This window comes from Panthera leo, chromosome D2 (assembly GCF_018350215.1).
Source record: "Panthera leo isolate Ple1 chromosome D2, P.leo_Ple1_pat1.1, whole genome shotgun sequence".
Lineage (NCBI taxonomy): Eukaryota > Metazoa > Chordata > Mammalia > Carnivora > Felidae > Panthera > Panthera leo.
The window spans coordinates 75,611,967-75,635,395 of NC_056689.1; the positions used below are offsets into that span (position 1 = coordinate 75,611,967).

At 41.5% G+C, this 23,429-nt stretch overlaps 1 protein-coding gene across 3 annotated transcripts in view; it reads left to right on the forward strand.

Annotated features, from left to right (window-relative positions):
• The window catches only part of LOC122201959 (SEC23 interacting protein), a 42,905-nt gene extending 20,723 nt beyond the window's left edge, over positions 1 to 22,182 (forward strand). For 2 of the 3 annotated variants that reach the window (XM_042908016.1, XM_042908018.1), the window contains exons 12-19: positions 271 to 366; positions 5,217 to 5,414; positions 10,668 to 10,823; positions 11,248 to 11,350; positions 12,864 to 13,049; positions 13,718 to 13,880; positions 14,359 to 14,460; positions 21,811 to 22,182. In XM_042908016.1, coding sequence (XP_042763950.1) covers positions 271 to 366; positions 5,217 to 5,414; positions 10,668 to 10,823; positions 11,248 to 11,350; positions 12,864 to 13,049; positions 13,718 to 13,880; positions 14,359 to 14,440 — 984 coding nt within the window. In that variant the 3' untranslated portion in view covers positions 14,441 to 14,460; positions 21,811 to 22,182. The remainder of the gene's footprint in view (positions 1 to 270; positions 367 to 5,216; positions 5,415 to 10,667; positions 10,824 to 11,247; positions 11,351 to 12,863; positions 13,050 to 13,717; positions 13,881 to 14,358; positions 14,461 to 21,810) is intronic. The other variant, XM_042908017.1, reaches the window with a different exon arrangement.
• The last annotated feature ends 1,247 nt before the right edge of the window (positions 22,183 to 23,429 follow it).

Here is a 23,429-nt window from a genome sequence, read left to right on the forward strand (position 1 = left end):
CTTCATTGTCTGCCCGACTGTAGCTTTTGAATTTTGTACAACACACATGTATTTTCAGCCAAAAATAAATAGAATGGTTTAGATGTGGAGGCCCCAGATTTTACAACCGAAATTAATCCATGATTTAAAAACAAATGGACTTTTAAAAAATCGACTGGATCTTAGATTGCTTTCAGTGATATGGGTCCTTGTTATCATTTCCTTATTTCAGTTGCAGCTTATCTGTCATTAGACCAATTAACTAATGTGCTTATCTGTTTCCTTTTAAAGCTTATGTGCACAGTTGATGACCTGAAGGAGATGGGCATACCCCTTGGACCCAGAAAGAAGATAGCTAACTTTGTAAAACAGAAAGCGGTTAAACTGGTAAAGTTGATTTCTGCCCTAAAAATAGAAACTCAAACCCATCTTTGACTAGCTCCTTTGTATTTTGGAAGTTTGCGTTGATACTGGTATGGTTAGGCCAGCGGGTGTGCTCCCTGCCCGAGGGCACAGTCATGTTGACGGAGGCCAAGACTTTGGAGGCAGCCAGAGCTGAATTTCAGTCCTAGTTAGGGTAACTGACCATCCTGATTTTCCTGGAACCGAGAGAATTCCCAGGCCAAATGACTTGCAGTTTTAAAATTGGTATTTGGGGATTTCCTGGTGCAAACACTGGGTAGGCCCTGGACAGGAAGATGGATTGGTCACACTAGTTCCCAGTTCAACTACTTACTCGCTACTTACTCATGAGCAAATTGCTTCACTTTTCAGATCCTTTGTTTCCCTCATTTGTAAAACCTTCCTTATAGAGCTGCAGTGAGGATGAAGTCATACGTGTCGGCTCTGCCCCCAGTAAACGTTAGCTCATGTTCTCCCTTCTCAGGCCTCACCATCTAAAGAAACAACAGACCAGTAAAATCTCATTAAATTAGTAACAACCAAAAAGCAAAAATTCTTAACAATACAAAACAAAGCCACAACTAAAAAGCATGCAGAAAGAAATAGAACAACTGGGAAAAAACTCACTTGTTTAATTTTCATTTATTAATCAAATTAATTTGACAGATTTTCTCAATACTTAGAAAAATTAGCACTTAGGGTGGCTACTTTATTTTTATTGTTGTTATCATGGTCTCTGTTGATCCTTCCATCTTTTGAATTTCTGTGGTTCTTCTATTTGTGTCCCGTGTTTGGAACTTCACATACGTCACTTTATGCGCAATAGGACTATAAAGTCATAGAACTGATTTGTTACGATTAGCTTGTGTAGTTGAGTTATTCGGCATCTTATGAATATCTTTTGGGTCAGGCACCATGCTCGGTATTTGGGATTTGGAGACGAACAAGGTTATGTGGTCTAGTTAGGGGCAGAGATTTGACCACAAATGATGCATCGGTCCTGGAACAGAGCGTCGTCTGTGCTGTCAGCCAGGGGAGGGGTGGTATTTCTGGCCTGGGGAGAAGGGGCTGGGAATGGGGAGAGAAGACTCCTCCAAATGCTGATGCTTGAGCTTGAAGGAGAGAGAGGATTAGGGGAGATGGCTTTCCAGGAGTGGGCTTGTGTTTTCCTGGGGCTGAAACAGGTGAATTGGGAATACTGTAGGACAAAGGTTCCTGGAGGCGGGAATGGCAGGTGTTGGAGTTTGGATTTTCTTTTATAAGGGAGTGGTTCTCAAGCATGTTTTTATGGCCATGAAAGTCATGGTACTTTTTTTTTTTTAAAGTTTATTTATTGATTTTGAGAGAGAGGGAGAGTGCATATGTATGTGAGCAGGGGGAGGGGCAGAGAGGGAGGGAGAGAGACTCCTAAGCAGGCTCCAAGCTTGTCAATGCAGAGCCCGACACGGGGCTTGATCTCAAAAACCAGGAGATCATGACCTGAGCCAAAATCAAGAGTTGGATGTGTAACCAACTGAGCCACCTAGGTGCCATAAAAGTCATGGTGCTTTTAAAGAAATACCATGAAATACTCTCCTGCTTATTAGTTCTGTCACAAATTACGACTTAGTATCAAATCATCTGTGTAGTCTGAAGTTTAATTTTTATTTTAGACATGTTAAAATTTAAAAATATGTACCATAAACCACATTATAAAATTTCAGCCATGAGCAATGTGTCTGTGATAAATGAGTTTTTGACATTTTGATTCCTTCCTGGTTTTGCCATTAACATTTGCTTTCTTTTGCTATTGGCTAGGGCCTACTGGCTGATATGGAGGGCTAAAGGAAAAAAAATTGGAGGTCAGCTTAAAATTGAAACAATTCTGTTATCAGCTTGGTTAAAAAGGTTTTTTTAAATGCTATACCTGGAAGATTGTACTTTTTAACCCCCTTTACCCATTTCTCGTACCCTCCAGCCGTTATCTCTGGCTACACCAAATGGTTCTCAAGTTTTATAAGTTTGTTGATTTTTAGATTCCACACTTAAGTGAGATCATATAGCATTTGTGTTTCTCTTTCTTATTTCACCTGTCATAATGCCCTCAAGGTCCATCCATGTTGCAAGTGGTAAGATTCCTTTCTTTTTTGTTGATAGATACTATTCCTACGTGTATATACACACACACAGATACACACACACACAGATTTATACACACACCCACCAAAACATTATTCATTCATCCATCAGTGGACACTTAGGTTGCTTTCATATATTGGCTGTTGTGTAAAAAATGCTGTAATGAACATGGGGGTAGAAGATGTCTTTTCGAGACCGTGATTTTGTTTGATTTGGTTATCCCTCTAGAGATCATATAGTATATCTACTTTTAATTTTGGTGGGAACTTCCATACTGTTTTCTGTAGTGGCTACGCCAGGTAGCATTGCCATGAACAGTGCACAAGCTTTCCCTTTTCTCCACGTTATTTCCAACACTAGTTATCTCTTGCCGTTGTTGACGATAGCCATTCTAACAGTTGTTAGGTGATGCCTCATTGTGCGTTGGATTTGCATTCCCCTGATGATGAGTGATGTGGAACATATTTTCGTGTACCTGTTTGCCATGTGTATGTGTGTCTTCTAGGGGAAAATGTCTATTTAAATCCGCTGCCCATTTTTAAATTGGATTGACTTCATTAAAAAAATTTTTGTGTGTGTGAATTGGGCCATAGTTTCATATAGCCCCCGTAAACCTCTTGCTCCAGTTTCTGAGGGATGCGGTTCGCGAACCCCTGCTGTCGGGCAGTGGGGCAGTGAGGGGCTGTTACACATCTCAGAGCAGTCATTGTGATTATTCAGTGACTCAGTGAGAGATGATGGGGGTGTGTTGGGAAGTGGAAAAGAAGGCTGGCAGAGAGTTCTGTATTCTCTTTTTGCTAAAGAATTAACCAATTAGTGGGGCGCCTGGGTGGCTCAGTCGGTGAAGCGTCTGACTTCGGCTCAGGTCACGATCTCGCGGTCCGCGAGTTCGAGCCCCACGTCGGGCTCTGGGCTGATGGCTCAGAGCCTGGAGCCTGCTTCCGATTCTGTGTTCCCCTCTCTCTCTGCCCCTCCCCTGTTCATGCTGTGTCTCTCTCTGTCTCAAAAATAAATAAATGTTAAAAAAAAAAAAAAAGAATTAACCAGTTAGACTTGATTCCCGATTTCCTGGTGTTTGGAAGTCCTTAATAGACAAGATCGGTTGGCCAGCTGTTTTGTTGAGGCGCCCTTTTAAGCAGAGACTTAGGCAGTCATGCGAGGCCTGGCGAGCGAGGGCCGCTGAGATGTGGGCTTGTGGTGAACAGGCCAGTCCACCCGTGGCAGCTGCTCACGTTCCTCTGACTCCGTCGGGCTGCTGTGTCAGGCTGCGCTCACAAACCAGTGTGAGTGGACTTGATCTCATTACTGCAGAGGCGCACCTGTTCCACAGAGGCTCCTAACGCTTTGGTTACTTCCTTACTCATGGAAATACGTGGGTCTTCTGTTCAGCGCAGAAGTTTTGAGCGTTTTTGCACCTGTGTAATCACCACCTAAGATGGGAGTTAGAACATTTCTGCCATCAGATAATTCTTTCATGCTTCTTTGTAGTCCAGTCCTCCTGCCATATGATTACTACTTCGGTTTCCATCATTGTGGAGTTTTGCTGGCTCTTCAAGTTCACATAAATGGAATCAGCATCATATGTTCTTGTATCTGGCTTCTTTTACTCACAATCATGTTTTTCAGATTCATCCAGTTGTTGCAACATTTGCAGTTCATTCCTTTTTATCTCTGAGTAGTTTTTCCATCGTGTGACTCTAGCTGTAGGGTGCTCGTCCATTCTTCCCAAAATGGTTTTGAGGAAAATTGGTCAGTGGCTCCATGTAGACATGATGGGTGTAAACATGTTGAATGAAGAAATTTCTCCCCAAATTCGTATCTTTATGGGAAGTATGTATTTTACAATTATACGGTACTTTAATCTGTCTAAAGTTGAGACCATAAAGGAAGAAGTTGGCATTTTTTATTAAAAATCTAAGTTCTATGGAAAAGTAGAGTGATTGTGTGGATCCTGAGAAGCTTAACAGAAACCCATGGGGGAGGGGAAGGAAAAAAAAAAAGAAGAGGTTAGCGTGGGAGAGAGCCAAAGCATAAGAGACTCTTAAAAACTGAGAACAAACTGAGGGTTGATGGGGGATGGGAGGGAGGGCAGGGTGGGTGATGGGCATTGAGGAGGGCACCTTTTGGGATGAGCACTGGGTGTTGTATGGAAACCAATTTGACAATAAATTTCATATATTAAAAAAAAAAAAAAAAGAAAAGTAGAGTGAAGAGTATAATGATAGCCAGTATTTAGATTTAACTGTTGCTGTTTTGCTGTTTTTCTTAGTCTCTTAGTCATTTTTTTCTTGAGCATTTTATTTATTTATGTTTATTTATTTTTGGGAGAGAGAGAGAGAGAAAGTAGGGAAGGGGCAGAGAGAGGGAGACACAGAATCTGAAGTAGGCTTCAGGCTCTGAGCTGTCAGCACAGAGCCGATGCAGGGCTCGAACTCATGAACTGTGAGATCATGACCTGAGCCAAAGTCGGATGCTCAACCAACTGAGCCACCCAGGCGCCCCTTTTTTCTTAAGAATTTTAAAGTAAATTGTAGAAATCCTGGTGTTTCTTCCCTAAATATTTAGTGTGTGTCTCTAAAAAGGACATTTCTCTAATCACCACACTGCCTAAGAAATGACTGAGGATTCCTTACCATCAACATAACGTGTTTCATAGTGATAGCTGATTAACTGAACTTTTCCTCAAGGTTATGTTATGAATTGTTGGTGTTTCACAGGAACAGAAAAAAGCAGCATCAGAAAAGAAGGCAGTGATGGCTGCTTCGACAAAAGGGCAAGAGGAAAGTGCTCAGAAAGCTAAAGAGATGGCTTCTCTCCCCTCAGAATCTAATGAGTCCAAGAGGAAACTTCCAGTTGGTGCTTATGTGTCTTCTGTGCATGTTGATTATGAGTCTTTTGAAGTTGGCACTGGACAGGTAAGTTTATATGTTGATTAGGGCTGCAAATTTTATATTGGAATCGTGTATCTTTTTTATTTGAGTTGGCTTTAAATTCTTTTTTAATTTTTTTTTTTTAACGTTTTATTTATTTTTGAGACGGGGAGAGACAGAGCATGAACAGGGGAGGGTCAGAGAGAGGGAGACACAGAATCTGAAACAGACTCCAGGCTCTGAGCTGTCAGCACAGAGCCCGACGTGGGGCTCGAACTCACGGACCGCGAGATCATGACCTGAGCCGAAGTTGGACGCTTAACCGACTGAGCCACCCAGGCGCCCCGAGTTGGCTTTAAATTCTTTAAAAATTCAACATTTATGGGGGGCGATGGAGAAAACTGATTTGCATTCAGTAGGATTGTATGCTTCTTTCATGGAAATGTTCCAAATAAGGGATTGTGTGCTGAATGTTACTACTTTTGAAATTGTTTTCATTTCAGTTTTTCCATTATTTTGTAGCAGTACTTTATGTTTTATAGTATTAGTCTCTCATAGGCATCAGCAACAGAGTGGCAGTACATAGAAAGAAAATTATGTTCTGAACACAGTAGACGCCAGTTACCTGCAGTTTTCAGTGACTCCAGGTCGACCGTGACCTGGAAGCAGACGATCGTCCTTCTGACATACATGGTCAGCGGGTCAGCAGTAGCCTAACATTACGTCACATGCCTACGTCATTCCCCCCACCTCATCTCATCACGTAGACCTTTTATCATCTCACATCATCACAAGAAGAGGCTGAGTGCAGTGCAAGAAGATATTTCAAAAGAGACACACTACCTTCACATGACTTTTATTATAGTATATTGTTGCAGTTGTTCCGTCTTATTGTCATTGTGGTTAATGTCTTACTGTACCTAATTTATAAATTAAACTGTCGTAGGCAGTTTAAATTAATTAATTAATAATAAATTAAACTGTGTAGGCAAAGACGTGGTGTATAGTGTACCAGATTATCTGAGGTTTCAGGCATCCACTGGGGGTCTTGGAGTGTATCCCCTTGGATGAGGGGAGACTAATATATCCTTAGATTCCTGTGAGAGAAACTTGCTGCATTCACCTGACTTACAGTTTTTAGTATTCACAATTCTTCCCTCGGAGAAAAAATTTCTTTTTTTTTTTTTTTCCAGAAAATTTCTATAAAAACCAAGGAGTCAGTGGTGCTTCATTTAATAGTATACTTTACTATACTTGTATCTCAGTGGCTTGGGAGTATTAAAATCTTTATAGACATTGTATTTTTGAGTGTATTTATAGTTGGGTCTCTAAGGTTCCTTATCATAAAGGAATTCATGACTGATTTAAAGAAGGCAGAAAATGGAACAAGGTGTTTATTACAGTCTATTCAAGCTTTTAACCCAATTCACTGATAAAGATTGCATTTTTTAAAATGTGTTTCTTTTTATTTATTACTAAGTTTATTTATTTATTATTATTTATTTTTGAGAGTCAGAGAGAGACAGAACGTGAGCGAGGGAGGGGCAGAGAGAAAGACACAGAATCCCAAGCAGGCTCCAGGCTCTGAGCTGTCAGCACAGAGCCTGACATGGGGCTCGAACCCATAAGCTGTGAGAGCATGACCTGAGCCGAAGTTGGATGCTTAACCGACTGAGCCACCCAGGTGTCTTATGTTTATTCATTTACTTTGAGAGAGACAGTTCACATGGGGAAGGGGCAGAGAGAGAGAAGGAGACAGAGAACCTCAAGCAGGCTCCACACTATTAGCGTGGAGCCCAACGTGGGGCTTGAACTCAAGAAACTGTGAGATCATGACCTGAGCCAAAGTTGGACACTTAAGTGACTGAACCACCCAGGAACCCTTTATTATTATTTTTTAAGTTTATTTATTTATTTTGAGAGCGAGAATGCGGGAGGGTCAGAGAGAATGAGAGAGAGAATCCTAAGCAGGCTTTGCACTGTCAGCGTGGAGCCTGATGTGGGGGCTCGAACCCATGAGCCGTGATATCATGACCCGAGGAAATCGAGAGTCGGATGCTTAACCTACTGAGCCACCCATGCGCCTCTAAAATGTCTTTCTTTTTAAACATGAGCAAACTTGAGCATACTTTAGCAAATGAAGGGCAGGTATTTCCTCATTTAACTGTGAAGGATCAGAGCATAGAAGATTTGTGGCACCAGGGACTCCCTGTGACCAGGACACTCTCACTGCATGCCCTTCTATGGTAGTTGGCCTTCTCCATGAACCTGGGCTCATGGGTGTCATTGACTGTATGTTCCTTTCCTTATAGCTTTATGACCACAGAGGAAAAGGAATCTCCCCTGGTTGGTCCAGTTAGGAAAATTTACTTGACCTAGTTTGGGTTATAAGTCCATTTTGGCCAATTCATATTGCCTGGGGAATGGGGCACAAGTTGATATCACCCAGCCCAAGTCACATGCCACCTCTGTGGGGGGTGGGCCAATGTGGGCAAGTAGGGTCTGTTACCCAAAGGCCTATGGGGCAGTGTGGACAATAGCCTGTGTGCAGGCTTGTTGCCGGAAAGCCAAGAAACTCTGCTTAAGCAAGAGAAAAGAAATAACATCATATTCTCCTTAGCCAGAACTAACCACTGTGAAGTGTTTGAACAAGCCCTTCTAGACTTTTATTTAAGCATATATTTATATATGTATATGTATATATATATGTGTATATATATATATATATACACACATATATATATATGTATGCTTTAATAAAAATGGGAAAATACTACATAGTGTTTTACCAAAACATTCGACTGCTATTTTCAAACACTATATTATGAATATATTCCCATGTCTAAATATTTCTGTCATTTTTAATGACTGCCTTGTATTACTGTTTGGAAAGATAATGATTTATTTTGTCACTTACTTGTTACCGGATGTATTAGCTTGCTCGGGCCGCCGTAACAAAGTATCTATCGCACGCTGGGTGGCTTTAAACAACGGAAACTTATTGTCTCAGTTCTAGAGGCTGGAAGTCTAGCGAGGTGTCAGTAGGACACGCTCTCTTTGAAACCTGCGGGGAAGAACGCTTCCTGCCTCATCCAGCTTCTGGCGGCCCTCCAGGGGCTCCTGAGCTTATAGATGTAGCTCTCCAGGCGTCTGTTTTCACATGGCTCCTCCTGTGTCTGCATCCTCTATGTGTCTGTCTCTTTGTCCAGATTTCCCCTTTTTATAGTAACACCAATCATGTTGGATTAGGGCCCACCTGAGTACCTTATTATAACTCGATTACCGCTGTAAAGACCCTATTTCCAAATAAGGTCTGAGGAAGTGCTATGTATCTTGTGGGGGACACAGTTCACCCATAACATCGGACATGTAGGCAGTTTCTGGTTTTCCACCTTTTTAAGTAATCCGGTGATGAACACTTTTTTTTTTTTTTTTTTAATATTTATTTTTGAGAGAGGGAGAGTGAGCCTGGGAGAGACAGAGAGAGAGGGAGACAGAGGATCCGAAGCGGGCTCCATGCTGATGGCAGCGAGCCCCATGCAGGGCTCGAACTCACCAACCTTGAGATCATAACCTGAGTCGAAGTCAGATGCTTAATTGACTGAGCCACCCCAGTGATAAACACTTTTAAACCAATTTTCTGTGCACGTTCTTCGTTATTTCCTTTAGCTAAATAAGTACAAGTGGGATAGCTGGGCCCAAGAACGTACACACAAAATTCTGGTAGTTCTGTCTACTTGCCCCTGAAAAGGCTGTGCTGGTTTGTACTCTGGCTAGCAGTTTATGGCATTGACCCCTGTCCGGTCTCCTCACTGACACTGGTGCTACCCTTTACACATGGCTCCTTTACGGATAGTCAGTGCTGTCACTTTGGTCTCTTTCTTCTGAAGAAATAACTTTATCGTGAAAACAGAGGACTTTTACTTTCTTTCTAGTATTTCATTGATCTGATAACCTTGTGGGGACAATGGCGCCTCGCTGTGTTTCTGAGCACTAGACAAGTTAGCTGTTGGCTCGTAGGTCTGTTTGGCATGATTTCTTTGTAGAAGTGCTGATTTTACCTACTTTCCTGCTGAGTTCTTTTTCCCTTCACAGATATCGAAGAGTTTCTGTATATTAAGGGTATTTGGTCTTTGTCATCTGTGTGGTAAAAACCTTCTCTGGTTGGTATTTTTCCTTTTAACTTTGGATTTTCTTCTTTTTTTCTTGTCTGGAGCTGGGGGAAGTGGGTAATCTTGGGAGCACATCCTGTGTGGCCCTCATCAGTAGCAGAAACCATTGAATTTGCACATATAAGGACAAGCCAAGGCGTGTGCAGTCCACACTTTGTTGGAAGGGGCAGCCTAGTGTAGTCGAGGGTGCATCGGAGTGGGAATGAGAAGTCCTCGTTCTGCCACCCCGGCTGAGTGCTCTCGGGTGAGTGGTGCCACCTGTCTGAGCTTAACCGTCTTCATCCGAGAAGTGACATCTTCATCCAAGGGGTGACATGATCATCTTGCCTACATCCCTTTCAGTGGGCCTCTGTCGTGCACGTGGGGATTGTTCTTCCTTCTCAGGGTACTCGGGTGACAAAGGCCTGTATCCTGCCACTGAGCAGCAAACAGAAGAGCTTTGTAAACTGTAGAGTGGCACCAATGTAGGTGCTTTTTCTTAATCTCGACAGTTCTCAGCGGGCTGCGACACTACATGCAAGCTGTCCCAAAACAGCTCTTTGGGGGCACATCGTTTTCCTAATGGAAAGCAACTTGCTTGAACAAACGAAGGTGGTAGCCGGAATAGAAGTAGCAGTTGGCGAACGCCAGGCCCTGTGCTTAGCACTTCATGTGGATTAGGTTCTTGATTTTTTAACCCCATTATGAGTTTGGCATTGTTATGATCCCCATTTTATAGGCAAGGAAACAGGCTAAGGCAAGAGAGGTTAAGAAACTTGCCCAAGGTCACATAGTGAGGCGTGGAGCCAGGATTCAAACCCAGGCAGTTTGAAGCTAGAGTCTGCAGTTTTAAGGGTAATTTATAACCAAAGTAAATGTAATGCTTACTGTGTACTGTACATACTATGCTGTACAACAAGGAGAAATATAGCAGAAGATGGAGAAGCCTGTGAAGATTTTAAAGAGAGAGTTTTTAGGCCCTTTTAAAATAGCTGTGACAGTGATTATAAGCCTCACAAGCCGCACCTAGAATGGCATCATCTATGTCGAGGTGATTTTAATTAAGTGCAGTTCCAGTTTGAACTTGTGAATTTTCTGTTCTATGCCATTGGAATGATGATCTTTCATTATTTTTGATTCTTCCTAGGTTTCTGTTGTTTACAACTCATTAGACTTTGAACCAGAGATTTTCTTTGCCTTGGGATCTCCAATTGGTATGTTTCTCACTATTCGAGGAGTGGATAGGATAGATGAGAACTACAGGCTTCCCACCTGTAAAGGATTCTTCAATATTTATCATCCAGTGAGTGAATTGAATTACTTTTTATTTTGGAGAAGATGAAACACCCACATAGAAACACCTATCTGGATCATCCTAATAGCTTCTCAGATCCCTATTTCTTAGGAACTAACTCTGATTTTGAGGTACATACAGCTCAGCTCTCTGTCCTAATAGAGAACAGTCTGATGCTTTCCAATACACTTCTCTACCGGAGAGCCTTTGTTCAAGGAAATATTTCTGTTGTTTTGCTTGCAAAGTAATTTTACCCACAAACGTGGAAGTCTCCTTATAATTACCAGTATAATTAGACTGGTAATATACCAGAATAACCTGGGGGAAGAAATCAAAATCTCTGGTTTGCTGGTTATCCGTTTGGTCGCCCAACTGAGCTACGTAACTCAAGATAAAACAGCTTTTCCTGAATTTCCAATTCTTCCCTTTGCAGCTTGATCCAGTGGCGTATAGATTAGAGCCTATGATTGCTCCAGATTTGGACCTGAAAGCAGTTCTCATTCCCCATCACAAAGGCAGAAAAAGACTTCATTTAGGTAAAAAGCAAATACTGTAAAAACTTGTTTCCTTCTTGTCATTTTGGAATCTGTCAGTCCTAATGAATTAGGTGTTTCCTGTCATTTGTAATTGAATTATGAAAATTTTAACACTAAGTTCTTTCTTGATGGAATTAGTGTTATTGAAATGCCTGCTGTGTTTAGAACCCATTTACTAGAACATTCAGAGGAACTGTGAAGAAAGGTTTTGAATGCATTGCTTCTCCTTGTTGACTTTTTCCTTGAAATGGCGTTCTAATGGTTGAGATACTTAGGAATGGGGGAAGTTGGTAATAAAATGATGAGATGCATAGATTTTGATAGAGTTTGGTCATAATTTTTGGAGTTGGGAAGCCGAGTAACATGAACGAAGGACCAACAATCAGGAAATAAACCCTATGCTAAGTTAAGTGAGCTGTCATGTCCTTGCTAACAGGATAAACTTTTCCCTTTAAAAATGTTCATTAAACATAGTGGATCGATAATAATTCCAAGTGGGGTTTTAGGTTTCTCTTATGCCAGTTAAGGGTGTATATTACTCATAGGTTTAAAGGTCTGGGTGGAAAGGATGGGAGTATAGCACAGAAGAGCGAGGAAAGTGATCATGCCTTTTTATTTGAAAGTGGGGGTTTCCTTTCCTTTTTTTTTTTTTTTTTCTTACATCATGCTTTTAAAAAACATTTACCTCTTTTTTGTGGCACTTGGGTGGCTCTGTTGGGTAAGTGTCTGTCTGACTCTTGATTTTGGCTCAGGTCATGATCTTGAGGCTTGTGAGTTCGAGCCCCGCATCTACCTCTGTGCTGACAGTGTGGAGCCTGCTTGGGATTCTCTCTCTTTCTCTCTCTCTGCCCCTCCTCCACTTGCACTCACTTGCTCTCTCTCTCTCTCTCAAAATAAATAAACAGTAAAAAATAAATAAAAATGTATTTAACTCTTTTGGACTTAAAATGAGAAATTTGATACTCAAATACCTTGAGTTCAAATAGGATTTATTAGACTGAAGTAGAAAAGGTTGAAGGGGCAGGAGTTTTTTCATTTTTAAAGAAGTTAAATTGTGGTTATGTCAGAATCTCAAATTCTCAAAACCATTTTACCATTACAGATTAGAAAAGCAGTCATCTTTTAAATCTTATGTGTCTATTTTTTTTTTCTTCTAACTTACGGTAAAAAAAAAAACACGTGAATTTTTATGGTATTTGAACTCTTTTCTTTTCTTTTCTTTTCTTTTCTTTTCTTTTTTTTTCTTTTCTTTTCTTTTCTTTTTTGGAGAGAGGAAATGTATACATTTTGGCTGGATTACCTTTAGTTGTTAAAAAAATGACAGAGTAAGACTCCTCAAGACATTTTTATATGTTGAAAGTTCTTGGCTGAGAAACTCCCGTGTGGTTGGCGTTTAAGGCCTTGAGGGGGTCTTAACCTGTCTGAGGACGGTGTTAACTTTTGTTTTAATTTTCGTGGTACAGAATTTTACCCAGTGCCTAATTCACTTGATATGTCGTCTTAATCTCTTTAGAGTTGAAAGACAGTCTCTCTCGTATGGGATCTGATTTGAAGCAGGGCTTCATCAGCTCCCTGAAAAGCGCTTGGCAGACGTTGAACGAGTTTGCCCGCGCTCACACCTCTTCAGCTCAGCTTCAGGAAGAACTGGAAAAGGTGGCCAATCAGATCAAAGAAGAAGAAGAAAAACAAGTCGTTGAAGGTAAATTTAACCTTTGAGGCATTTTCTAGTACAAATGTCGTTTGTAAACATAATACTTACGAATTGTTCAATGAGGCCTTTCCATTCTAGTCTCTTTTGTTAAAATGTTCTTCCTACAAAGGAAAATCTGTTCTGATAAACTGCTTCAGAATGCACGTCGGCCTTTTCCTGGAGTTTCGCCTGATAGTTGCTGGACTTTTTTACTCTGCAATCTTAAATTTTTGTCGAAACTCCTAAGGCCAGAATGGCATGTCAGAGTTGAGAGCTAAGCTCGTATTCAGGCATGTTAAAGGCCCGCTCGCTGTGAGAAGTTATCTTGCTGTTGTTGAACTGTGTCATTATGTTGTAGACTTTACCTGCATAGTCAGGTCTTTGTGCCGTGATGTTTTTTGACTCTTTCAGATTCTAATTCTGTTTCCTTTCTTTCTGCAACTCTCTCACCCCTTTTCTTCAAAACTGCTGTCAGCTCGTTGGCTCTTTCTCCTCTCTCTCGGGTAACCAGCCCCTCTTCCTTCCCCCTGCTCTTTGGAGGAATGGGCAGGGAGCCTGGTAGCTCCCCAGGTCGCTACGTGTGGCAAGCGATATTCTCTTGAGCCCAGAAAGTCAGCTAAAGTCAAAGGATAATGATTAAGTGATTGACTTTGATACTGAAATGGTTTAAATTCTAGCAGAAAAGATTGTTGAAAGTCCAGATTTTTCCAAGGATGAGGACTACTTAGGAAAGGTGGGAATGCTAAACGGAGGCCGCCGAATTGACTACGTTCTTCAAGAAAAGCCAATAGAGAGTTTTAATGAATATCTTTTCGCTCTTCAGAGTCATTTATGCTATTGGTAAGTGTCGTCTTCTTTGATAACATTCCCGTGGCCTTTAGGTGCCAGCACATACAGTGGTTTTAGGGAGACTCTTTTGCGGATTTGTCACTTGGGATGGAATATTAATTTCAGTGGCCGTGTATGCAGAATCAGTATTTTCCCCCTTTAGTTTGTTGTCCACAAGATGGCAGTGTGTCATCTGACTTTGACCACAGGCCTTTGGTACTTGCACACTGTTGCTGTAGGGATACCTTTCACAGAATGAGAGCGGTGGGGACTTTGAAAAACCACCCTTTCATATTGCGGCACAGCTGTTTTGTAGCTGATCGGTATCCATCCAGTTTTTAAGGGCAGCTTTAAGGCTACACTACTTTATTTTCATTTGCCTTTCCGAGGTAGGTTGACTAGAACAAAAGTTGCATTTTTCGCCTTTATGCATAGAGGTTGATTTCTACTCATGATCTGTTAAGTAAAAATGTTCTTTTCTTTGTGATAGGGAATCTGAAGATACCGCCCTGCTGTTACTTAAAGAAATTTATCGAACAATGAACATTAGTCCAGAACAGCCCCAGCATTGATTGGACTTCAGTCTCACTCTGTGAGTTTATCTTTATTATGCGTATACATTGTGAATGTTTCATTCTGAAGTCTTTTTTAGTTTTTGTTTTTTGTTTGTTTGTTTAATGTAATCTCTGTGCCTAGTGTGGGACTAGAACCCATGACCCCGCGATCAAGAGTCACATGTTCCACTTGGACTGAGCCAGCCAGGCACCTCTTTGAAGTCTTTTTTATGGAGTTGATGTTGACTATAATTTTCTCTTTTTTCTGTTTCTTCCTAGTAGTTTTTTTTTTTTTCCTTTTTTTAAAAAATTCAGAATAGAGACCTTAAAGAGGGGAATTGGTTTGCAGTCTACATTTCTGATGTGTTAACAGTTTTCTAATTCCACATCAAATTTGAGTTCTTTTGTTTTCAATTTCTTTCAATGAGACATTCCCAAGAATATCAGTTAGGAGTTGTTTTGGTTGTAGGTAGCAGAACCCAGCTCACTGTACCTTAAATGAAGAGAGGTTTATGTTTCTTGTGTCATTTGTTGGGTAAAGTCACTGGACATCCACACTGTTGGCATCTTTTCATCTGCACCTCGGCTCTTATTCCACAATTACAAGACGGGTCCCGTGGTTCCAGGCATCACGTGTACATTTGAGACATGAATATGGGGGAAAGGATTGTCCCGTTATATCTATTCCTTTTAATTAGGAAAGCAAATTCACTAATGAATTTGCTATTGACTAAGCCTGTACCACATGTCCCGTGTCTCCTCCAACCCCAAACTGCATGGAGGGTTATAAAAGCAATGCTTTATGCGCCCCAGTCCTTATAGAGGGAAGGGGTAGAGAAGGGGGTTAAACCTATGAAGAACGAGCCAGCCTGCGTTCCTGACGGTTCTCCTGAGACCCCGACCCCTCCTCTTCCTCACTAGATGATGCATCATTTACAAAAAAGAGGTGTGTTTTTTAAATAGCTCGAAATTTTGAAGCCCTTCATGAAATACAAGTGGTGAGCTCTAAACTGTGAAGTCAAAAGTAGTTCCTGGCACTTTTTATCTTTCTAATAGTAAATGTGAAGTTCAGCCTCCACCTTATTCTGGAGAGGTAACCACTTTCAGGATTGCCCTCGAGGGATCGCCCTGGGCATATCCAGGCTGGTATGTGTGCACCTGGAAACAAAGGGATCTCATTGAACGTATTGTGCTACTTGATGGCTTCCATCAACCTTCTCACTTGTGCAGCTTGTATTTTATGTTGGCTGGTATCTTTTTCATTCTCTTTAGTGGCCGCATAGTAACCTCTTGTGTGGCTGTACTCCGTCTTATTTAGCCAGTTTCCCATTAATGCACATTTAGATCTTTCCCTAATATATATTAGGGAGTCTTAGTCAACAGAGTAGGTGAGAGGTTTAAAAAAGCCATTTTGCAATCAGGCTCTTGATATAGTTTTACCAGTTCTCACCATTTCTGATACTATAGTACTAAAATAAACTGGAGGTGATGTCAAAAGCTACCCCAGTTCAGATTTTCAGTTATAAAATGGTCTGTCCTTTGGTTGACAAATATTTATTCAGTACTTATTGTGTGCCAGGCACCAGTTTTCATGCTGTGGATAAATGGATAATAAGATAGCCTTCTCCCCTTTAAGAACTTCCCTTCTCCTGGGAGGAGAGCAGTAGTAAACCTGTGCTTTCCCCACAAGTACATTCCAGATATTGGTAGGTTTTGTGGAGAGAGAAAATAGGAAGACGTTGCAGGTGATGGGTAGCTACTGGGAAAGGCCTTGCTGGGCGATGATGACATTGGGTTTGAAATTTGAAAGATGAGAAGGAGGTGGACATCCGAGGATTTGGGGAGAAGAAACAGAAGGAAGGGCAGCTTCCTTCTAAGGTCATGAGATGGGAACAGACGTGTCACGTTTGAGGGACAGCAAGGAGATCATTGTGGCCGGTGGTAATAAAAGAGGAGAGGAGTCAGAGAGGTGGGCGGGCCTGGTTATGAGGTCGCTGGTAAGGCCTTTGCATTTTACTCTGAGTATAATGGAAACATGGAAGGCTTTAATGGGCGGAGTGACATGACTTGGCTTAGGCTGTAGAAGGAATGCTCTCGGTGCTGGGTGGAGGGCAGACTGCCGGGCAAGAATGGTGGAAGGGGGAGTTGTGAAGAGGCTAGTGGTGACCGACGAGGGCTCTAGTGATAATGGCTGAGGGCAGATCTGTTGTGGAGGGAGGGAAGTCCAGGACTTCCAGAGGAATTCATCGTAAGCGGGGAAGGAATGAAGTTGAGGATGACTCTTAGGATTTTGAGGTGAGCAGCTGGGTGGATGGTGTACCTTTCCTGGGAAGGCTTATGGACAGAGCAGGCTCTTGGGTGGGGGTGGGGGTGGGGACAGGAATCCGTAGTTCTGTTGTGTTAAGTCAGTAGTTGATGATGTTGTGAAGCTGATGGCCTGAAGCCCAGAAGAAAGTTTGAGCTTAAGGTAATAACCTTAAAATCATTCATCAGCATATACTTGGCCGTTTGAAGCCAGAAACTGGATGGGATCAGTTTGGAGTGAGTAGGTGGAGAAGAGAAGAGAAGAGAAGAGGTCTGGTGGAGAAGGAGGAGCCATAGAAGTGAAAGAAAATTTGGGGGCTTACGATCTCAGAGAAGCCGAGAGAAGATTGCTTCAAGAGAGAGTGGTCAGTGGTGTCCAGGGCTGCTGACACAGAGGTCAAGAAGGAGGAGGGCCAAGACTTGGCCGTGTGCTTGAGGCTCGAGGAGGGCGTAGAACTTCACTGGTAACCTTGTTAACACCATGGCAGAGGTAAAGTGGGTTGAGGAGAAGTAAGGGATCAGATAGGAAAGAGTTCTGCTGTGAAGGAATAGAAATAAGATGGGGGGACATTTTATGATATTAAGGTATGTTTGCTACTGAGAACGACCCAGTGCTGGGGGGAGAAAATGATAAGACAGGAGCAAAAGAGGATAATTGTGGAGGAAATACTTGCAAAGGCAGTGCAGGAAGGGGCCTAGGTCAAGTGAAGCGTTTAGCCTTAGGAAAAGAACAGGGATGCATCTTTCCCGGTGCCAGATGAAGAAGAGGAGTGTGGGCACTGATGCAGATAGGTGGTGACATTGGTGGTGCCTTCAGGGATCTTCTTTCGTCCGGGGGAGGTCGGACAGTAAATAAACAATTGAAGTGTGCCAGACGGTAAAAAGTAGAGCAGCAGGGTCAGGGGGAGAGGGAGTGCGTTTGGGATGGGACTCGTTGCTATTCTGTATCAGATGGTGAGGGACAGTCTCACTGATACAATGTCATTGGAGCAAGTGAGCAAGGCGGGTATCTGGGGAAAAGCTCATTTCAGGCAGAGAGAAGTATATATATCAGAACATAAAGAGCTGCCTCATTCTTTGTAATGATTGTGTGCTATTCCATTGACTGCTACACTATGTGTTTTTTTTTTTTAATCAAAAAAATTTTTTAATGTTTATTTTTGAGAGAGAGAGAGAGAGACAGACAGAGCATGAACAGGGGAGGGGCAGAGAGAGAGGGAGACACAGAATCTGAAACAGGCTCCAGGCTCTGAGCTGTCAGCACACAGCCCAACGCGGGGCTCGAACCCACAGACCGTGAGATCATGACCTGAGCCGAAGTCGGACGCTTAACCGACCAAGCCACCCAGTCGCCCCTGTGTTTTTTTTTTTTTTTTTTAATTAAATTTTTTTTTTAATGTTTATTTTTGAGAGAGAGAGAGACAGAGTGTGTGTGAGTGGGGGAGGGGCAAAGAGAGAGGGAGACACAATCTGAAGCAGGCTCCAGGTTCTGAGCTGTCAGCGTAGAGCCTGACACAGGGCTTGAACTCACGAACTGTGAGATCACCACCTGAGCCGAAGTCAGATGCTTGACCAACTGAGCCACCCAGGCACCCCTACACTATAGTTTTTTATTTTTTATTTATTTATTTATTTTTTTAAATTTTTTTTTTTTTCAACGTTTATTTATTTTTGGGACAGAGAGAGACAGAGCATGAACGGGGGAGGGGCAGAGAGAGAGGGAGACACAGAATCTGAAACAGGCTCCAGGCTCTGAGCCATCAGCCCAGAGCCTGATGCGGGGCTCGAACTCATGGACCGTGAGATCGTGACCTGGCTGAAGTCGGACGCTTAACCGACTGCGCCACCCAGGCGCCCCACTATAGTTTTTTAAACCAGCTCCTTGTTAATAGGCATTTAGGTCATTCTGATCTTTTACTAGTATAAAGAAGGCTTTACTGTTCATAGTATTTAAGAGTTGGATTGTATTCCATTTTATAGTTCTGTTATTTATTAAAATACTTAATTTATCTACTATTGTCGAGTGTTTAGATGTTTTCCAACTTTATTATAAATAATTCTGACATGTAGTTGCATATGCTTTTTGCACATATCTGGGATAAATTCCTACATGTAGCATCGTTGGATTTAAGAGTATCGCACATTTTAAAGGAATTTGGTGTGTTTGGGTGACTCATTGGAGCATCCGACTCTTAATTTCAGCTCGGGTCACGATCCCAGGATTGTGGGATCAAGCCCTTTGTTGGGCTCTGTGCTGAGTGTGGGGCCTGCTTTGGATTCTCTCCCTCTCCCTCCCTCTCTCTCTCTTAAATAAAAACAACCAAAATAAAAGGATTTTGATCTATACTACCAATTGCTAAATTGCATTTCAGAAAGGTTTCTTGGTTTTCATGTTTACCATCAGTATAAAAGTGCTGGTTTTCCTGTACTGTTGCCAACACTGGGTATTACTATTTTTAAAAATTTTGCCTATTTGATAGCATAAATTATTATAATTGTTTTAGTTTATATTTCCATTATTAGTGAAATGGAACATTTTTGGTATATTTAAGTGCCCATTTGTATTTTTTGTCAGTTGTCTAGTCTTAACCTATGTGTATTTCTCTGGATATTTTTGTTTCTTAATGATTTATATTATAATATTTAAGGTTAATAATGTTTTGTCACTGTAGAGTTTTTTTCCAGTTTGACATTGGCCTTTTATTTTTGCTTATGCTTTGGATTTTGGGGGTTTGGATGGGTAGAGAATATGTTTTAAAAATACATAAGCCAGTCTTTGGAGATTACTTACCATTTCAATAATTACATTTAATTTTTTGTTTTTATATAGTGTTTTAATTTAACTTTATAGGTTAGAAAGATATATTTTAGAAGAATAGAGGGATTTATCTTTTTTCTTAGTTGTTTTGCCCATGCCATATATTGAAATGCATCCTTTTGTCATTGATTTGATGTTTCTATGATAAGTTCTTGTTTGACATTTTTATTATATGCCCAGTATTGTTTTCTTTTTTTGATGAGAAAATTGCTTTTAAAAAATTTATTTATTTAAGTTTATTCATTTACTTTGAGAGAGAGCGCAAGTGAGGAAGGGGCAGAGAGACAGGGAGAGAGAGAATCCCAAGCAGGCTCTGGGTTGCCAGCACAGAGCACGACATGGGGCTCGAACCCATGAAACTGTGAGATCATGACCTGAGCTGAAACCAAGAGTCGGACACTTAACCGATTGAGCTACCCAGGCACCCCAAGAAAATTGATTTAAATTTTTTTTTAATTCGGTGTCGTTAACATACAGTTTATATTAGTTTCAGGTGTACAATATAGTGACTCACCACTTCCATACATAGCTTAGTGCTCATCAGGATAATTGTACCCAGTCTTTGTTTTCTAGGTTTTTTGACATTTCTTTTATTGACTTATTCATCTGTCTACCATATTTTACTGATTGCAAGTCGTATATTTTCCACATTTTATCTTTACGTTTGGACTGCATCTTCTTTTTTTTTTATGTTTATTTTATTTTTGAGAGGGACAGAGAGAGAGAGCACGAGCAGGGGAGGGGTAGGGGGAGAGGAAGACACAGGATCCGAAGCAGGCTCCAGCCTCTGAGCGGTCAGCACAGAGCCCGATGCGGGGCTCGAACTCACCAACCGTGAGATTATGACTTGAGCTGGAGTCAGCGCTCACCTGGCTGAGCCACCCAAGTACCCCTGGACTGCATCTTCTAATCAGCTGTTGCCTGGATGGTGTTGACTTCTTGCCAAAAGGGTTTGCGTTATTTTCTCCCAGTTACTGGGTGGGGCACTACCAACCTGAGCCTGCTTAAGCTAATTTCTCTGCTTCAGGTATTTGGACTATGCTGCTAGTATGAATTCAGACACAAAATTTGTGGGCTGGCAGGGCTGGGGGACCAGTTCACATACCAAGGAATATCCTTTCCCTTCTTCCCATCGTCAGGGAAGAGGCGTGCAGACTTCTTGGCTGTCCTTTGTAGAGGAAGGGTTATTCTTTTTACCCCTCATTGAGGCTGTGGCCATTCCGTGTCCCCATGTTTTGTGATGGTCTCTGTCTCCTTTTAGAGTCTGTATCCTGAGCGTCTTTTTTTCTTTGCCTAAGATGGGTGCCTGAAATGATGGTACGTCTCACAATCGATGGTGTCTTACACTTCGTGAAATACGGTGTTTTAGTGACCGTAACAAAGATTTTGCTGTCTGGCGGTGCAAGTTCTGAGTATACGACGGTCTTGGCTGTTGTCGCAAATGACTTTTGAAATGACCCAAGTTCCCCTGACAGTGTCTTTCCCCAAAAGAAAGCAAAAGCTAGCATGAAAAACTAAGAACCTTTCATTTCATACAGAATTTTTCACTGCTCATTGTTTTACTTCTCCTTATACTTGGTTGTAAAATTTGGGCCAGAACTTTGGTTCCTGAGACTGTTGTAATAGTGTACGGTAATTGAGAATATGAACAGTTCTTCTCTACTTGGTTCGTGTAAGCTTAGGTCAGTTTTATTGAATAATTTTATGTTTTTCTCCTTTAGTCCTTTTTAGAAGTATGCTTTAAGGGGCTCCTGGATGGCTCAGTTGGCTGAGTGTCCGGCTCTTGATTTTGGCTCAGGTCGTGCTCTCCCGGTTCGTGAGTTTGAGCCCCGCATTGGGCTCTCGCTGACAGTGTGGAGCCTGCTTGGGATTCTCTCTCCCTCCGTCTCTCTCTCTCTCTCTCTCTCTCTCTCTCTGCTCCTCCCCTGCTCATGCAGTCTCTCTCAAATTAAAAAAATAAAAATAGAAAAAGAATTGTTCTTTAAAAAGCCTCTCATGAATCTGACAGAAACTTTCTCTCTTATTTTCCATACGTGTTTTGTTCTGCAGAGCTACCAAGCTGGCCGCTCTCAGTGAACGCCCCTCGCCTCACGTCCACCCCCGCGGAAGGCCCGAGGCCTTGTGCTCACGGGCTGTGTCCTTCGGAGGCACTTGACAGTATTTCTTTTACTTCAGGAAGGAATAACCGCGCATTCGTGTGTTATTACTGTAACTTTGTGAAGTTCACCAGGTATTTTTTCTTCTAAAGGCTTTCTTGTTTTTCCAGAAAGTCGGGCAAGAAATTGCATTGCTGAGAAAACCCTCAGAAGACATTCCCAGTTTGCTCCCGTGACGGATGACAGAAAAGTGGTTCATCAGCGTTTGCTCAGAATTTCTCACATGTAGGAAGCCGTTTCAAAGAAAACGTACAGAACAAAAAGACAATGGAGAAAATCAGTACCACATGTGGACAGTATAGATAAGAAAACGTAATTTGAAAAATGATGCAATTAAAAATTCCTCAGATCAGTTTAGTTGTACAGCTGTCAGAGTAATGCGTGATATCAATGAAGAAATATGTGTAGCATGCAGATGGTTATTTCTGTTTCTTAAAAACCTATTGTCAATGGGCCATTAAACTTGCATTTTTTTAAATTAATGTAGTACGTTCTTTTATTCAAGTATGGACTTCTTGAGAAACTATAGTAATACGACTTTCCAAAAATTTATATTCTGCTTTCAATGTGACTTGTAGTTTCGAGCTGCTTTAATGAGGGGTCATTGGTGTCTAAGAGGAAGTAACCAAGAGCACTTATATTCCGAGTTGAATCTGAGGTTTTATGAAGCCTTTCAGGCTCTCGCTGAGAGCGTACTTGTGGAAAGAAGTGAGATGCTCCGGAGGTCCCGTGAAGTGTCGTCCGGGCACATGCGCGTCCGCTCGCAGGGGTGTGGGGAGCAAATTGGAGGTTTTCCGTTTTGTCATCTGAGGAGCTGTGCAGTCGCCTCATTGCTAAACTTTCAGTTAATGTGAGAACCAAAGTAGACTTTTTAGGTTTTGGGGTGGGTTTTTTTTGTTCGTTTTTTTGCTTTGTATTAATTTCACGTATACCAAAGTATTTCAGAGTATGAAATGTACTGCTTCTAGACTGTAGATCTACTTCCTGGAAAGACTGTTCTGTAATATTTCACTTTGTTTTACTATGACTTTAAAATCAAATTATCTTAAATATTTTCCTAATACTACATGGGAATGCCGATTTTTCTTCTTTTGTTATGCGATAGAAACATTTTACACTGTTTACATAGTTCTCATGGAACATAGACTTTTTTGAAAGCAACATATGATACACATTTTTTTGTGTATATATTCTAACTAGTGTGAATAAAACAGTAATGGCATTTTTAAAAAGCAGCATACGTCTGTATTTCTCGTCTTTCTTAAAAATGTTCCTGTGACTATTCCTGCATTCGTTTACTTTTCATTGTGAGTTTGTGCTGTATGTGGTTTGTTCCTAGCATTTACTCCTAATAATAGAATTAGGACAGAACAACTTTAGAGCTGAAGTGATCTCGGGCAACATGTGTTCATTCCAACCAACCTCATTCTCTGGCTGAGGACGCGACGCTAAGTGCCTTTCTCTGACTGCAGACGGGGCTGGAACACAGTTTCCCTGACTCCGTTTTGGCCTTCATTTCTCTACACCTAGTACTATTGTTTTTCACTTAATAGCCACTTATCTTCCCCAAACTGACGACATAAAGAAAAATGAGGGTTGTTTATGGATACTAAACAAAATCCAGTTTGAATTTTCAATCGACAAGTGGTTTCGTCTGCCTGTGTCTTTTGAGTCTTGTGCAAAGAAGAAACACCTGAACCAGTGTGCAAAGAATAAATTGTGTACCAGC